This window comes from Danio rerio, chromosome 1 (assembly GCF_049306965.1).
Source record: "Danio rerio strain Tuebingen ecotype United States chromosome 1, GRCz12tu, whole genome shotgun sequence".
Classification (NCBI taxonomy): Eukaryota; Metazoa; Chordata; class Actinopteri; order Cypriniformes; family Danionidae; genus Danio; species Danio rerio.
The window spans coordinates 39,802,952-39,822,285 of NC_133176.1; the positions used below are offsets into that span (position 1 = coordinate 39,802,952).

A 19,334-nucleotide genomic window follows, 5' to 3' on the forward strand; every position below is an offset into this window, starting at 1 on the left:
TGTCACAATTTAGTCAATTATCACATCGATATTTTGTCAAAACATATTGACCTTGCAACACTTTGTAGTTATCAGAAACAATTCTATGCAGCCACCACTGTAATCAGTACATTCCTTCATTTATTCATTTTCTTTTTGGCTTAGTCCCTTTATTAATCAGGGGTCGCCACAGCATGAATGAACCGCTAACTTATCCAGCATATGTTTTATGCAGCAGATACCCTTCTAGCTGCAACCCAACACTTGGAAACACCCATACACTCTTGCATACATACACTATGGCCAATTTAGCTTATTCAATTCACCTATAGCACATGTCTTTGGACTGTGGGGGAAACCGGAGCACCGGGAAGAACACGGGGAGAACATGCAAATTGCACACAGAAATGCAAACTGCTAATGTACTATCAAAAAAATGGGTTGTTGGGTCAAAAATAAACAAACCAAACTACACTTTTTAACCAACTCAAATTTGTGTATATTTAACCCAACACTGGTTCAGAAACCTATTAATTTTGTAGAGAGCAGCTAATTACAGATCCAGAAATTCAAAATACTGTAGATCAATATTCTCTTAACTTCTTGTTGAAATAAAAATAAATCTTGTAATAGCATAAAACATCCCTATTATTAATAAAAGCATCCCTATGATACATTTCAATTCAAAGTAAAATTCTTTACAGACCTGAATGACGTACAAAAGTATCTATATTGCACGTTATATTTGATTGTTACAGTCATTCGTAGCATGAAATACTCAATTTTTATGAAATACTTTTAATTTTCATGCTATAACAATGTTAAAATATACACATAAGAAAATTCAGGTTACTACAGTAATATAGTAATACAGTGCATGGAAATGTTTACAGTATGTCTGATAACATTTTTTTTTCTTTTGGAGAAAGTCTTATTTGTTTTATTTCAGCTAGAATAAATGCAGGTTTTATTTTTATTTTTTTTAACCATTTTAAAGTCTAAGTCATTAGCCCCTTTAAGCTTTTTTTCCTGATTGTCTACATAAAAAACCATCGTCATACAATAACTTGCCTAATTACCCTAACCTGCCTAGTTAATCTAATTAATCTAGTTAAGCCTTTAAATGTCACTTTAAGCTGTACAGAAGTGTCTTGAAAAATATCTAGTCAAATATTATTTACTGTCATCATGGTAAAGATAAAATAAATCAGTTATTAGAAATGAGTTATTAAAACTATTCTGTTTAAAAATGTGTTGAAAGAATTTTCTCTCCATTAAACAAAAATTGGGAAAAAAAAATATTGGAGGGCTAATAATTTAAGAGGGGCTAATAACCTTTTAGCAAAACCAAATTATTTGATTTGTTAGGATTTTTTGATTATTTACATTTATCCAATACAAGACTTTTATTTGTTCCAGCTTTTGATGTTGAAAATCCAACTTTGCAGTTCAACAAAGTGACTTAACTAACAGAGAAAGTATTGGCAGTTCATTACCAAGTTTTAGTACAGTAATTTACAACACCAATACAGAAAATATATTATTTCAAGCAATTAAAAATGTCAACAAAAGTCACTTTTTTTACACTTGTCAACATCATAAGTTGTAGGACAAACCAAAAGCATAAATAAATGACAAAAACATGACAAAACAGATATTTATTTACACTCTCTACACAATGAACTTTTCAAAGTAAAGAATGTTTCATTGACATCCAAAAAGAGTCAATCTAAACCACTATTGTCTAGCAGCCTGCCTCAATTTTAAAAGAATGAATCACTTGAATTGAGCGTCTGGCCTTAATTTCACAAGCGCACAGCCGCTTTCAATTAGTTTCTGATTCATGCCGAGGAAATGTTCAGCACATCTCGTCCGATTCGTGTTCCCTAATGTTGCGTGAGCTTACATATCATGTCTTTCTCATCCGGCAAAGTGGATACATCTCCACTTAGTGAAATATAAATGCCCCATTGTTGTTAAACAGGAATATTCAAAGAGGTCATAAAAAATATATATAGTTACGTATAAAATCTTGATGCACCATTTTACCGAAACAGCCACGAGAGGAAAGATATTAATGAAACAAACAAGCAAACATGACTATGAGCAAAGGAAAACAAGCAGCCAGGCAAACCAGTGACTTTATCCAAACAAACAGCCGAAGTATATCTGTGAGCATTTTAGTAATATGAATAATAAAACTGCATAGCAGTCTTTTCATTAATCTTAGATCAACTTTTCACAGCTATTGTAGGATTATCGTAGCTCTAAACCAATAGCTGAGTGTTGCCACAGCTGCACAGCAATATTTTTGATACAATCTTTCCCACAAAGTAGGAGTCTGATGAGTCAAGCCTTGCAGGTGTGGATGTAAACAGTGTTGTTGAAGTTTAAACATTCTTCTTGGAGGTCAGAGATGTTTAGTGCACATGAAGTGGAGTTTAAATGACCAGGAGTACCAGCAGAATTTGTTTTTCTCATTTTGGACGAGCCCCCGGCTTGGGTTACAAGTCAGCTTAAGGACCAACACATAATAAAAAGTCATATAATATACGTACTATTGAGGACCAACATAAAAATGATTAAAGACCAACAAAAAAAAGTTACATAATAATGAACAAATACAAATTAATGAGTCTGTGGGAAAACAAAAAATACTACTATTTCTAATACTGCTACTACTTATAATCGATGGCATATTAACAACAACAACACAAGTCAAGTCAAAGAGCAGGAGCTCATATTGCTGCCATGTCCTCAGAAAAGTTTATGGATAAATAATATTACTTATAGCATAGTCATGTCAATACCTATGTTTACATTCATACACATTTTTAACATACTGCATTAGTTGCATTGTTTATTTATTATTTTTTTTTGTTCTTTTTTTGTTAGTTTTTTTTTTTTACTTATAAGAGTAATTGACAAACAACGCAGAATATCATGTTTTTTGGAATTATTTACAGTATGAGTATATATTATTTCAATGTATAAAATGAGGGATAAAACGACATATTTCTCGGTAAAATCTATAACAATATAGATTTATGTGCAAAACTGTGAAGGCTGTCATATATGCTACTAAAGTGTAGGGGAAATAAGCATTTTAAAAAAATTAAGTATATATTGCAATTTTACTTAATAATATGTAATAAAATGAATGCCTAAAATTGATTTTGGAAGTTTTCTTTCTATTATACTGAAACAAATCTTAAAAAAAAAAAAAAAAAAAAAACTCAATTGATGCAGATTTGCAATTTTTTTTTTTTTTTAATCAGTCCAACAGATTTGCAATATACCTCAGTTGGATTAATTTGTTATGAATCATTTGCAATGGCATCACAACACAACTGTACAATATATTTTATTAGAGAGAAAATAAAAACGCTGTTGGATGAGGTGGCTATATTCAACAACAAATATTTTTTTTTAAATACGCAGTTTTGTGTTGAGGTCAGAATTGCTAGCCCCCCTTTGAATTTTTTTTTTTTTTTTTTTATATTTCCCAAATGATGTTTACAGAGCAAGGGAATGTTCACAGTATGTCTGACAATATTTTCTTTCTTCTGGAGAAATTCTTATACATAAAAGCAGTTTTTAAATGAATAAAAGCAGTTTTTAAATTTTTTAAAACCACTTTAAAGTCAAAATTATTAGCCCCTTTAAGCTATATATATATTGAGATGGTCTCTAGAACAAACCATCATTATACAATAACTTGCCTGAATACCCTAACCTTCCTAGTTAACCTAATTAACCTAGTTACATCTTTAAATGTCACTTTAAGGTGTATAGATTATTATTTACTGTCATCATGGCAAAGATAAAATAAACCAGTTATTAGAAATGGATTATTAAAACTATTATGTTTAGAAATGTGTAAAAAAAAATCTTCTCTCCATTAAACAGAAATTAAGGAAAAAAATAAACAGGGGGCTAATAATTCAGTGCGTTTCATAATTCTGACTTCATCTGTATGCAAATATGACAAAACAAAAAGATTTGTGTGGGTTGCCTGTAGTGTTGGGCATGTTCCTTTAGAGGAGCCCTATAAGAAAAATCTGGGTATATGAAGGCATAGTAGAATAATAAAAGACCAGTATAATGAAATGTGCATACTGTGAGTCTCTGACACCACTGTTTCCTTGTTCTCATGTAAATTCCACAAGTGTAAAACCTAGGTGCACAACGGGCCAATCAGAAGACAAAAAAAAAAAAAAAAAAAACGTGATGAGACTCACAAGCCATGCCCTCCTCATTTGCATGTATGCCTACTTTAGGTCATTTATCCGAATCAGACAAGCAGCCACATCATCAAGAGTGCACCAACTAATATGCAGTAATTTTTTCTCCCTTAGATATTTTTATGTGTATATTTCACTTACTCCGTATGTGGGACTTTTATTTTGAAATTGTGACCCCCAAATTAAGTTCTGGCTGTGTTTTCTTTGACATTATAGCTTCAAAATACAATAGTCACGACACAAACCATACATGGTCAATCATTGACCTTCTGATTCTATGGGTGTTTTATGGAGTTATAAATGAGCTTATTAAACCATTTCTGGAGATTTTTTTTTTTTGGAACTTACTGAAGCCATTAACCTATGTAGATATCAGAGAGCAATTTAAATGATTAAATCAATGCAGCATATGGCACTTTTAAAAGAGAAATTAGTTTCTTCTCACATATAGTAACTGAGTTAGTAACTGAGTTACATAATTATAAAAGTGTTAATTACCATTGAAAGTAACTATTGCTTCTGCATAAATCCGCAGACTTTTACAAAATTCTCCGTAGAAATAGAAAAAAATGTTTGAAGATTCTGTCTGGCCCTATACATAGGGCAAACAGAAGGTTGAGCAAAAGTTGAACGATACATAAACATTCTTGCCTTTCACCTCAACGAGGGAAAAGTAGTGCTTATATTTCCAGCAAAAGCTACCTTTCAACTTGTTGGATTTGTTGTTTTTCTGACTCCCGGTCGTTGGTCTGTGCGTGTGCTTGTGTGTAAATGCTCGCACTACTCTGGCTCTAATTGACAAACAATGGAAATGTACTCTATCTAAGCCAATCATCTTGTTCTCGGTTACACCATGTTCACAGACACACCAATCATCATCACTGGCCCTGAACACACACACACACCCCAGAGAAACAGAGGTCCTATTGCTGAGAGAGACACTGCTTGCATGAAAACTGCTTCAGTGATCTTAGTTATGGTAACATAATGGTATTGTCATTGTAACGGGGAAACAGCAATTAATTTGATTATTTGTTACTTTAAAAAGTATCACTATAAGCAACGCCCTTCATTTACACCGCTGTTATTCCCATCACTGGTTGTCTCCAGCACTAAAGAAAAGTTAGAAACAACACCCTGTAAACAATATGACTCTGGTCTGAACTGATCAAACAGATCAACAATGTTTGGTCATGGTTGTATGTTTTGAATGTCTCAATCAGGTACAGGGCTGTAGCCTCCTGGAGCAGAGTGCAGGGGGTCGGCGTTCCTCTTCTTACTGCCATCGAGATCTTCTCCATCTGGGTGCTGTCCATTATTTTGGCAGTACCTGAGGCAATGGTCTTCAACATGATCACCTTCACCTACAATAATCAAACCATCCGCACATGCATGCTCAAGCCTGAAACTGACTTCATGAATGTAGGTTTCAACCAGATGGTCTTTTTCTTTCCTTCCCAAAACACTCTTAAACACTTTCCAATAAACGGAGCATTTGTGCAGCATTTCTGTGATCTTCTGCAAACTTTAATCCTGAAAACAATAGTGGGATAAAAGTAAAACCTTTGAGTTTTCTTCATCATGCATCATGTGGGTGATATCTAGAGATTTCGTTTGCTTTTGTTTGGGTCCAAAGAAGTAAATTGATAGCAGACCTTGAGTGCAATTACAAGCTGATGGATCTTCCTCAAGGAGAGCCATATGTGCAGATTAGAAACATTCACTCCGCCATTAATCACAAAAACAACAGGCCAGACAATTCAATATAGTGCAAATGAAATTATAAGGATTAAATTAACAGAGTGTTGTTTTGAATTTGTAACCTAGCAATAACATAAGGTCAGCTGATCATTATCAACTTATAACCCCCAGTGATCCCGATTTTTTAAAATCTAATAGCTAAAATTATTAAATAACTGAACTCTTCATTAAAACGTCTACTTGCATGAAGAAAAATTCAGTTAAATTAAATTTTATGCCTTGATTAATAAAGGCACTAAGCCGGAGAGAAAATTAATGAATGATTTTAATTTTAGTAGTCCTATACATGTAAAGTGTCCCATACATTTTAACGGATATGTTAGCAAACACGCTCCATGGCTCACAGATTTGGTATATTTTAGTCATTTTTAAATGTTATGTTTGATATTATTATAAGCAAGGTTACCTGATTAAGACTGAAAAACAGTCAAATAAGTGATTTATTTATATGATGGCAAAGATGGCGATCAACCAAATAAGCAATAATTCATTCAATCAATATTAGAATTAATAAACAACACTTTGAATAAATGAGTGAATGAAAAAAACAAATACATACACTAACTGACAAAAGTCTTTGTTTCCAGTTGTAAGAGCAACAAATAATAACATGACTTCTAGTTGATTATTTGAAAAAGTGGCAGAAGGTAGATTTTTCTGATGAATTATCTGTTAAACTGCATCCCAATCCTTACAAATACTGCAGTAGACCTATTGGAACCCACATTGACCCAAGATTTTCACAGAAATCAGTTAAGTTTGGTGAAGGAAAAATCATGGTTTGGGGTTACATTTAGTATGGGGGCATGTGAGTGATCTGCAGAGTGGATGGCAACATCAACAGCCTGAGGTATCAAGGCATTTGTGCTGCACATACTGTAGCATTACAAACCACAGGAGAGGGCAGATTATTCACTAGAATAGCACTCCTTCATACTTCAGCCTCCACGTCCAAGTTCCTGTAATCAAAGAAAGTCAAGGTGCTCCAGGATTGGCCAGCCCAGTCACCCAGTTTCCAGATGAATCCAGAAAATGTTGATGAACTCTGTGAGTCCTGCAAGAACGCTTCCTTCGCCATTTCAGATGACTTTATTAATAAGTTATTTGAGTCATTGCAGAGATGTATGAATGCAGTCCTCCAAGCTCATGGGAGTCATAAACCATAATAATTCTTTTCCCACTGCACCATGACTTTATATTCTATACTGTGCAGCATTTCTGTTAAGTTTTGGTAAAATAAGTGTAATCTCGAGGCCTTTGCCTTTCATATAAAACATTTCTCATACCAAATGATTTACTAGAAGTCAAGTTATTATTTATTGTTTCTAAAATGTAGATAGGCGACAAGACTTTTGTCTTGAACAGAATTTTTCAGAGCTCAATTTTTGCTATTTTTACTGACAGCTAGCTACCTGTCATATTCACATTTATTAACTAATTATTGAGATAACTCATTTTTACATGATTTCTCAGTGTCTGTAAACATTGCATGATATATTTTTGTTGTTTACCATAAATATTCAGCATAATGTTTCCTAAAAAAATGTTTTTTCTGCACTCAGTTCTATGTGTATTGGAAAGATTGGTGGTTATTTGGCTTCTACTTCTGTGTGCCTCTGGCCTGCACGGCTATTTTCTACACACTCATGACCTGTGAAATGCTACACCACAGAGATGGAAGCCTTCGCATCGCCCTCAGTGAACACCTTAAGCAGGTAAAGAAAAGTCTGATTGTCATAAAAAGCAAGGTGTTACTTAGCAAATGTCTTTATTCTGTATATAAACAATTATCTCACAGTTTCTCACTTCCACCGATAAGAACCAACGTTTTTATGACATCACTCTGCACTTAAAGGGGACCTAACATACCCCCTTATTTTATATAGCTAAAGAAGCCTCAGGTGTCCCTAGAGTGTGTATATGTGTTTATTGCTTTCAGGCTTTGATCCAAAGTGTGCCATTTTGGTTACTGTCATAATAGTTTTGCATAATAGTTCATAATAAGCTTCTCGATAGTGAAGCAGTAAATGGTAGTGCTGACACTGTGCTGATCTGAATTTCTGTACGTTCATCAGTCGTACAACAAGTCAGTGTTGAGCACAGCATGTGTTGGATTCATTTAGATGACAATGAATAACGTAAAGCAGAGAGATTGTTAGACTGACTCTGCATTGCTATCATAGATAGACTGAGCTGCTCTACAGTCGTACATTTACTTTTTATAAAGGTGTTTTAGAATGAAAACACTCCTCAACTGTACTGGTGTTTTACTGCATTTAAAAAATAAGGTATCTATATATATATATATATATATATATATATATATATATATATATATATATATATATATATATATATATATATATATATATATATATATATATGTATATATATATATATATGTATATATATATATATATATATGTATATATATATATATATATATATATATATATATATATATATATATATATATAATATGAAGTGCATTATTTGTGACCATTCATGCTCATTGGGCATGCACATATTTTGCTGGGATACATGCTTGCTGTCTACTGGTTGTGTAATAGTATTATGGGTGTACAAATCAGGGCCTAATACACAATAGTCCAGAGGACCAGTCAGAGAGTAATTGTTGTTTTAAAAACACTTTTGTTTTAACAATTCTGCATTTCAGCTACAGCTGCTTGATATCTGTCAAATCTAACATTCTAATATGTAATTATTTGTGGTATATATTGCCATTTGAATACAATTTCACCAGATGACTTGAATACTTGTACATGTGTAATGACAATAAAGTTGAATCTAATCTAATCTAACATTAGGTACGTTCAAATCAAAACTTAAAACACATTGTTCAGCTGTGCTTTTACTAAATCAGCACTGTTCTATGTCCCACAGATCGCACTATTATATCTTTCTTTCTTTTTTTCATTCTTTTAAAACCTGTTTTAACACATTTTAATTGTTTTTTAATCCCTTTATTATTTTTTAATTATACTTGTCTCTTGTAAAGCACTTTGAATTGCCACTGTGTATGAAATGTGCTAGAAATAAACTTGCCATGCTTAATCTAATCTAAAAATAGCTGTAGCAGTAAAAAGTGAAAGTACTCGACCACATTAAGGTTGTAGTTAAGGTTAAGTCCGGCACATAACCATCAATTTATTACATGAAACATTACATTTAAATTATTAATAAACAACAATATCTCCCTTTTAAAGTAAAATAAAATAAATTGCAACTTTTTTATATTTTTCAATTAGAAATATGCTATTTGAAAACTTTACTAACTAATGTTTGTGGTTAGTTGGTGTGCTGTTTCTATGTTTGGATTCTTGTTACTGCAAATAATGACAAATATTTTAGCCAAAATCTGTTGTCAATTCCACCCTTTAAAATTAGGTTTATTAGTATGTTCTCCTCTCTGGCATGCTATTGGGCCTGTGATTGGGGATGTGCCCCCCTGCTGCAGTATGCATTTTTTTTTGTATTGAAAGTGGCAACTCTAAATGCACTACATGTTCTAATGGCTTGTGTCTGTCCTGCAGCGGCGTGAAGTGGCTAAAGCCGTCTTCTGTTTAGTGCTGATCTTTGCTCTCTGCTGGTTCCCTCTGCATCTCAGCAGACTGCTTAAGAAAATGGTTTATGTTCCAAACGATGAAAGACGTTGTGACCTGCTCAAGTGAGTGACTCTTAGTATTGGACAGATTTATTCTATGCCCTACATTCTTTCACTGTTTTTCCATGCTGTATTTTTTTTTTTTTTTTTTGCCCTGACATAAAATGTATACTTTACATTCTGAAGTGTTTATACAGCTGCACTCATAAGTTTACATACCCCTTGCATAAACTTAAAGATTTATTGGGTTATGATAATAATAATAATAATAATAATAATAATAATAATAATAAAAACAATAATTCTTCAAGATGAGTTTTTATCATACATTAAGTAAAATATAAATAATAAATAATACTAATAATTAAAAAAATACTGTTTAGATTTGACGCCTTAGTTTTTGTGTGCTTTTGTGTGTGTGTGTGTGTGTGTGTGTGTGTGTGTGTGTGTGTGTGTGTGTTAGTTTTTTTATAAATATGTGTATTAAATTTTCACAGAACAATACATCTTCAAAAGACACCAAAAAAAAAAAAAAAAAATCAACACAAAACAATGGAGAGAAAAAAAAAGGAAAAAGAAAATAAAAGTTTATATGAAATATAGGACTACCCCAAATAAATCAGAAAAGGGGCTAAAAACATTGCTATTTTTCAGATAATAAAATAGTTATTCCTTTTAGCATTATAGGGCAAAAACTAGGTTCCAAATAATCCAAATATAGAGTCCAAAAATGTTCTGTTTCACCAGCATGGACCGCATCACACTTTGAGCTAGACTTTATTGTCAGAATGTAGGGATGAAGGGGATGGTAAGAAAACAGTGGGATGAAGGGGAAGGGAAGTAAGAATGAGAGGATAAACAGTGAACAGGTATAAAGGTTGATCAGGCATCCTACGATTAGGTGTTTTATATTTCTAAAGTTCCTCTGCATTTCCACCTGCAACACTGAAAATGATTATGTGCTGAAGGTTCCACATCCTGTTCTTAAGGACTGAGATTTTATTCCATCTCATTTCTTAAGCAAAGATGCTGATGTCAAATTGTACTCTACATGCACTGCCATTACATACACTGTGGAGTATACTATTTTCAATGATTGTGGACTTGTTCCTAAATCTACTTATGCCATTTGTCAGTTATTTTCTTTGGGCCCTATCATACACATGCCAAGAGATTTAGAGTGTGTTGGTACCATCTCTGTACTATTTTTGTAGCATGATTGGACCCCGGATTGAACCTAGGAGTGAAGAGAGGGTTATAGGACTGTGATAGGGAAGTGAGGAAATAGAGGAAGGGAGGATTGGTTTGAAAGAACAAGAAGAACAGTGCAAGAGAGCTGGTCTGCCTTAAATAAGTGTTAGGAAGTAGGTGATTGGTTAAGGAGACAAAGTAAGGTGTGGTTCCACCACCGAACCTTTGTTAACAAGTTAACTTTATTTTTTGTGTGCGTGTGTGTGTGTGCGTGTGTGTGTGTGTGTGTGTGTGTGTGTGTGTGTGTGTAAAACATCGGTAAGGTGTCCCAGGGGAATTACCTCAAAAATTATATTGTGCCAACCTTTAAGTTATGGATCTTTATTATTAATAAAATTAAGTATATTTGTTCTGGCAGCAAAGGTTAATGTATTACACAATTTTTTTTATTGGCTGATGAAAAAAATGCGTCCATTAGGGATACCCAAAGTCAATGAAACTGGGTCAAAATCTGCATGTTAAAGATATTTTCCATTTCCCTCAGCACCAAAGACCAAAACCTTTGCAGTCTGTCACATGACCACAAACAATGTGTTAAAGTACCTACACCAGTTTTACATTTTAAACACATAGGCACATTAGAAGTGTATGTATATATTTATATTGTATTTCTCTTAAACGTGTACAAACAGATATTTTCTTACCATTAGATTAAATATCAACCCATGTTTCCTCATCAATAGCAGTATCTAACTCTTCTTCCCATTTGATTTTAATTCTCTGTATATCAGGAGATGTGATTGAACAAACAGACCCATAAAATTGACCCACAGACATCTTTCCTGATAATAAAAATAGTATCCTCTCAATAGAAGATATCTCACAATTTTTATCTCGTGTTATGCTGTGATACAATGTCTGTAAATTAGTTTTTTAGAATAGGTTATTTTGCAAAACTCTTACATAGACAAAAATTAATAAAACCCTAATGAAAAAATATGGGATACTTTAGTTTTTGCATATTTATAGATACAAATCTATAATTATTTATACACTGTAAAACCCAACAGTTGACTTTATCAAATGAAATAAGTGTAATAACTTAAAATTTACAGAAATTTAATTCTACTTATTTGAAAAGAGTTTTGAACTCCGTGTTAAAGGTAATGAGTTAATTAAACACCTCATTACTTTAATTTAAATGGAGTAAGTTCACAGTACTCAGATTGTTTTTTTTTTTAACTCATGCCTTGTTGCAATCGGTTTCCTCAAACGGTTTGAGTTGCCTTAGCTTATTGGGTTTTACAGGACTCAGTTGGTTTGAGTTCTCTTCATTTATTGGGTTTTACTGTGCTCAAATTGCTTAATTTACTCGAATGGATTAAGTTCACAGTACTCATTGGGATTAGTTTTTGAACTTAAATAGTTTTTTGCAATCAGTTTCCTCAAATGGTTTGAATTACCATAACTTTTTGGGCTTTACAGTGTACATTTTAATTAATCAAAAAAAAAAAAAAGACTTGAACCAATTCTTTAAAATTTTACAAGTACAAGACCCCGAGGTCCTAAAGATTAAGATTTTATGACTTTTCTTAAAATTCACAGCTTCCTGTTGATCATGGATTATTTTGGTATCAACTTGGCGACTGTGAACTCTTGCATCAACCCCATCATCCTCTACTTTGTCAGCAAGAAGTTCAAGAATTGCTTTAAGGTGAGTTGTTTATTCCTTCATAAAAAACAGACTCACAACAAACTGTTACCAAATGTTTTTCCTTGCGTCTTGGCAAAACCTGAAAACAGAGCATTCTATCAGCAAACTGTTTTTGATTTACTGTCCTGTGAGTCATTGACAGAGAGAGCGAAAGAAACAAAGAACGAGAGAGAGAGAGAGAGAGAGAGAGAGAGAATTTTGTTTATTACCAATTAATTCCATAATTATTCAGACATTAGGCTACAAAAAAGCATTAGAATTATAAAAAATTGAGCCTAAAGCTCCTTGAGAACACCAATTTAGATAGAGATAGAGAAAGAGAGAGAGAGAGAGGGAGAGAGAGAGAGAAGCTATGTCTGGTTCTGGTTGTCTTGCTAGTTTACTGAAAGTGATGCCAGACCCACAAAAGAGTGGCCTTTTTTGAATAATGAGGACAATCCCAAAGATACAATGCAGCTCAAGTGTTTGTGAGTTAAGCAAAACAACAACACCAAGTCAAAGTTCATGGGTATCAAGCATATTGGTGATTTGTGCAAGAGATGGGGTCAGGCCAAGAGAAATATTGAAAGTTGATTTACTGTGGCCAAACATGGTGCTGCAGATAAGAAATACAGATTTATTTAAACTCATTCCCCTCGAATACAATGCCTAAGTGCACTAATGTACGTATAATACTGTCAAGCCTTGTTGTGAAAAGAAAGTGCTTATGGAAACATTTCTGACAAAGACTTTTTAACATTGCATAGCTCTATTACTCCTAAAATAAAAATGTCCAATGAGTTCTATATTTAAAATCAATATCAACCTGATAACATTTTATAATGTTGATTGTCGTGTGTATGGTGGAAGTTTGGAAATGAAATATTTGAAAAGTATTAAAATGTTAAAGGGATTGTTCATCCAATATTGAAATTTCTGACATTTACTCACACTTCAATTGTCACAAACCTGTTTTTGAGGATCTTTCTTCTGTCAAACACAAAATAAGTTATTTTGAGAAATGTTACAAACCGGTAATCATTGACTTTCATAGTACTTTTTATGCTATGGAATTCAATGGTTATCGGTTTCTAACATTCTTTAAAAATCCTCTTTTGAGTTGCTTAAAAATATATATTTAGACGTAACATAAGAAATTTCCAGCAAATTGGATCACGTACATTTAACATAATTGAACTTTAAATTAACTTTAAACTAAATAAACTGTATGTGATTGATATTTTTAGGTTAAACATAAATAAAACAAATGAGAAGAAGACTTAATAACAGTAAATCCAATGGGGTTTATATTCTTATTAATTCAAAACACACTATTGTGTGGAGTATGGAGCTGCATCAATTTTGCCTTATTAAGTAAATTCTCACAAATCTCACAGAATTTAACTAATTGGATCTGGCTTTTTCTACAGCTTTATAAATTTATACCATATACATTTGTTCAAACTGATTAAGTCTAATAGTATTTTATTTTAACAGATTTAGTTTGATTCTAAAAAATCTGACAACATACATTTTAAAAACTGACCAATTAAATAAAATCAAAAGGTTACAAAGAGTTAATGATAAACGTCATCATCATCATCATTATTATTATTATTATTATTATTATTATTATTATTATTATTATTATTTTGAGTGAATAAGTAAATGATTTCTGAGTAAATTTTCCTTTTTGGGTGAACTGTCACATAAATGTTGTTTGAATTTAACACAACGCCTACAATAAACCAATACTGTTATCAAATGTGAGATTGTAGTTATTTTTATGAATTCACAGTATTCAATGTAAAAAAAAATCCTGGGTTCAATACAATTCCTTCATGTTTACACAACACAAATTGATCATGTTAACTTTTCAAATTGTGGAATTGTGGATAACACATAAAACATTTAAAGGTGTCCCAAAAAACCTTAAGAGTTGTGTTGTTTCAATTCATTTTAAAAAAGTAGATTGGTCAAGCAGCAAAAATGTTTGAGTGTTGCTATCAAACTACTAAAATATCAATCAAAGTTAAACTGGAGTTTAATTTTCATCATCATAAAAATGTTGACACTAAAGATCAACATCCAATAATGGAATTTAAAAAAAGAAAAGAAAAAAAGAAAACACCCATAAAATACAAACTGTTAATTAGCACAAACATTGAATTTTGTTTAGGTTATTTGCAGTGTACATATTTTTAAAAGATTCCCATGAACTGCTAAGTTACAAGTCCAACACGAATGATAAAACTAAACAGATGTTTTGCCGTGAGAGCATCCGAAACGAGGGTATAAAGGCTTCATCTTCTTCTAGAAAGATTGATGGAAGCAACAGCTCATTACATTATATACTGAATGTGTTAAAAGATGTTGGTGTTTTGCTGTACACATTTAAAAAAAAAAAAAAGAAATCATTTTGAAAAATGCACTAAATTTATGTATAAAATGTATACATTTTTTAATGTATGCATTTATGAACCAATTTATTTATAGATTTTATATACATTGCAAATGATTTTTGTAAATTACATGGTATTTAACTGAAATATGACCTGTATTTTACTGTAGGGCAGTTTTGTGGGATGTATTTTAAAGTTGCATTTTGAAAAAATAGTGTATAAAGTAAAGATATACATACAATTCTGTAAACACTTATTCAGCAAGATAAATAGTGCTGTAATTGTAAATACTATGTAAGTTTTTTTTTTTTTTTTTTTGATCGTAATTGATATACAGTAATTTACTAGGCATATTAACAGCTTAAAAAATTATTAACATATTAGCGTATTAACATATTAAAAAAAATTGGTAACAGTGTACTTTGTTTTCTATCACTCTTTCAGTCCTGCTTGTGCTGCTGGTGTTACTCTAACAACCAGGTGTCCAGTTCAGGTCCAGTGAACGGCACAAGCATTCAGTGCAAAAACCATGAGCCCGGCAACCTCTACACCGACAGAGTCCGGAAATACAGCGACTGAGAAGAACGTTCTAAACAAATATGCCTTACAAAACATTTATACAAACATTTATATAAGACTAAAAGGCCTTGTGCTTGGCGCATCAAGCTGTTTTAATATATATATACAGCTTCAGACCAGACAATGGACCTGATATATTTAAAGTCTCCCACAACAGCTGTTTCTTAGACTTCGGGAGTGTTGTTTTGCTGTGTGAGAAGTGGTGGGAGTGAAGACCAACAGCAACAGGATGCAGCTGAACCTAACAGCTACAAATGAACCCTGATCAAGGGCTCCACATGCTTTCCTTGGGTAAATACTGCACAACCAACACGGTCAGGATCGTCACTGTCCGATGAGAAAGGAAGTCAAAAAAAGGAAGAGTGAAGTTTTTTTTTGGTTCCCTCCTGTGAACTTTGCCAAAGAAACTCCCAGCGTTCTGCTGAGGAGGCAGCCAATCCTTCATATTCAGCATCCGGTTGTTATTGTTAGCATATTCAAAAATGCAGTTTTTTTTTTTTTGTTTTTTTTTTAAACAGGAACCTTTAGGTCACCTCCTGCCTATATCTTTGTTTAGTTCTTAAGTGAATTGTATTGTGCGCTGGACGTCACCTCTCTTTAGGAAGAAAATGAAGATTTGTGTTTGAGTGCTAAATGAGTTTTTATGTGTGTGTGTGTGTGTGTGTGTGTGCGTGTGTGTGTGTGTGTGTGTGTGTGTGTGTGTGTGTGTGTGTGTGTGTGTGTGTGTGTGTGTTTGTGTGTGTGTGTGTGTGTGTGTGTGTGTGCGTGTGTATGAATATGTACAAAATCAAGCATAAACACAAGACAGCAAATGTGAAGGGTAGCAGATGGATTCTGTTCCAGCATTAAGGATTCAAGTGAAACTTTGACCTTGGTGGGACTTAAGAGTAATTTCTAGGAATGCATCCAACTGCAACAAATGCTGGGTTAAAGTAAAAGAAAAGAAATAAAGAAAAAAAAGAGAGCATAAGGGCACGGGAAAAGGCTTTCTGTAATCCAAAAAAGTGATTCAAACATTGCTTTATTTTTACACTGTGAATTTTCTGTGAACAGGACCCATACATGCTATTTACCTTATACACTTTAATATTATTGATATTTAATGGCCTCAGTATTTGTATATCATCTGTATTTTAAGTTGATTTATTTTTCTGTATATTGTGGTAGAAAAAATGTACCTTCGTTCAAAAGCTCAAGGTTAGTGTGTGTTTTTTTTATTTATTTAAGTCTTCAGCAGTGACGCATGAAAGTAATCAGAAGTTACCCAACATACATTTATAATGTTAAACTATGTTTTTTGTTTGGTTGGTTGTTTCTTTTATCATGTGAGTGTATATGTACACACACACACACACACACACACACACACACACAAAATAAAATACAAAAAAGTACCACCATTTAGCACTGCAATCACACCAAGGATTTACATTTTTTATGAAAGGCAGATAGACAGATTTCTAATAACTTAAAACACCTAAGATTACTTTTATTGTCAACATTTCTCGCTTTTAATTAAATCCCATGCAAAGCATGCTGGGAACTACAAATCCCCTGACCAGGTAGTTAGACCAACACAATTCCTCCATGTTTTCCCAACACAAACGCTTAAGTTAACTTAATGGTTTACAAATTTAAGTGGACTGAACATAAAACATATAAATTGGCCAAAGAAATTGTAAAAAATGTTGGTTCAGCTCATTTTAAACAGGCATTTAGAAAGTATTCATAGGGCTTCACTTTTTTCACATTTGTTTATGTTACCGGCTGTGAATACTGATGTGCATGTGGTTTTTCAGGTTTTTTATTTTTAATAAATTTGCAACAATTTCCAAAAAAATAAATAAATAAATTTCACATTGACATTATGGGGTAATGTGTGTAGAATTTTGAGGAAATAAATTAATTTAATTCATTTTGGAATAAGACTGAAACAAAAACATGTGGAAAAAGTGAAGCACTATGAATACTTTGCGGATGCACTATTCTCATTATTTTTTTAAAACATCTATAGTTATGCTGAGTCAGACCTTTTTCTTGACCTCACACAGAAACAGTAACGTGTGCGGCATGACCTCACTTTGTTGCAGACACTATTGGTTAAATGCTGGCAAAGTAGAACACTGAAGCAGCGAGTATGTCTGCTGTTGCTTAACACAACAAACAAACAAAACAAAATTAAATAAAAAATAAGGAACATCCTGGATCTGTTTCTTCGCTCTTCTTAATTCTTTTGTATAGAAGTATCGGATCGTGTTTCGACATTGGTAGATACTCAAAATCAAATGACTTGGACTTGAGGGCAAAAAACCTGATCAGGACATCCCTATTACATATCATAATATATATTGCAAAATACTAAAAATATATACCCCGCTGAAAAATCCAGCTTAAACCAGCCTAGGCTGGTTGGCTGGTTTTAGCTGGTTGACCATCCTGGTTTTAGAGGGGTTTTGGCCATTTCCAGGCTGGTTTCCAGCCATTTCCAGCCTGGTCTTAGCTGATCAGGCTAGAAAATGACCAGCCAAATCCAACTAAAACCAGCTTGACCAGCCTGGTTTAAGCTGGATATAGCTGGTTTTGGCTGGACTCCCAGCTTGACCAGCTAATACCAGGCTGGAAATGGCTGGAAACCAGACTGGAAGTGGCCAAAACCCCTCTAAAACCAGCCTGGTCGACCAGCTAAAACCAGCCAACCAGTCTAGGCTGGTTTAAGCTGGATTTTTCAGTGATATCACAATGCTAGATTTTTCTAATATTGTGCAGCCCTAATAGATAGATTTCAAAACATGGTAAAATAATTAATATCCCTATTAAAGACAAAATCAATCAATTAAACAAAATTACACACCAACAGCTTTTGAACGGAAACGTATGTATTTTTAATAAATGTATTTCCTGATGAAACTAAAATGAATGACATCATATATACGTTCTGACAAACATCTAAATGGGTCTTGCTAATTTGATGTGCTGATGAAGTGTTAATGTTTGTGACAGAAACAAAAAAGTGTGTAGTGGAATTTGATGTCTTCCTGATGTTTTGATGTTATCCTCACTGCTACCTCTGAATGAGGAAATGTTGCACATTAATTAAAAACAAACACATGCGAATATTAGTACTATAGCTAGCGAACAATTTTTTTACTCTATATGCAATGCAGTGCAGTAAATAAATAGTTTATGTTGCATATCACAATAGAATAGCCAAAACCTTTCTTCTCCAAGACTCATTGTAGGCCTGTTTTCAAGATAAGCTGCTACTTATTTTTAAGAGTGTTGTTTCAGACTATTGATTCAACCACTTAAAGCAACGCTGTCTTATCTGTATATGTAATGAGGTTTTAGTGTTTAAAGATTGGTGTCTTCTGACGGCTGTCTGTTTTTGGCCTGGGAAGAAGCTTCAGGATGGAGTGATTTGTGATGCACTTTGACCCAGCAGGCAACAAGGCCCCTTTGGGGTCATCAGTGTCTACCCAGAGGATGTGAACGGGGCAAACTAGCGGATCAGATGGAGACTGCTGTGCTTCTCACAAATATTTTCTGCAAGTGTTTATTTGGACAAAAGAATTCTGTCAGTCTGATATTGGTTTGGACAAATAATTGTCTTTTTTATTTGCTTGTGTGGGTTTTTGTACGTAAATAAATATGTTTTAACAGATATTTAAAGGAATGATTCACCCAGAAATGAAATAACCCCATAGTTTACTCAATCCTTGACTTTTTCTGTCAGACAAACACAGTTGGAGTAACTATAATATTTATCCTGGCTCTTTCATGCTGCATGGATAGTCAAACATACAATACCAAGGAGTTAATTCAGGTCTTATTAAGAGGATTAATGTAGTTTGGTATCATGT

At 33.1% G+C, this 19,334-nt stretch overlaps 1 protein-coding gene across 6 annotated transcripts in view; it reads left to right on the plus strand.

The window, feature by feature from the left end:
- ednraa (endothelin receptor type Aa) overlaps positions 1-17,678 on the plus strand; it is a 45,425-nt gene extending 27,747 nt beyond the window's left edge. For 5 of the 6 annotated variants that reach the window (XM_073951050.1, XM_073951141.1, XM_073951112.1 and 2 more), the window contains 5 exons: positions 5,447-5,645; positions 7,547-7,699; positions 9,539-9,672; positions 12,406-12,514; positions 15,340-17,678. In XM_073951050.1, coding sequence (XP_073807151.1) covers positions 5,447-5,645; positions 7,547-7,699; positions 9,539-9,672; positions 12,406-12,514; positions 15,340-15,474 — 730 coding nt within the window. In that variant the 3' untranslated portion in view covers positions 15,475-17,678. 6 annotated transcript variants of the gene reach the window in all.
- The last annotated feature ends 1,656 nt before the right edge of the window (positions 17,679-19,334 follow it).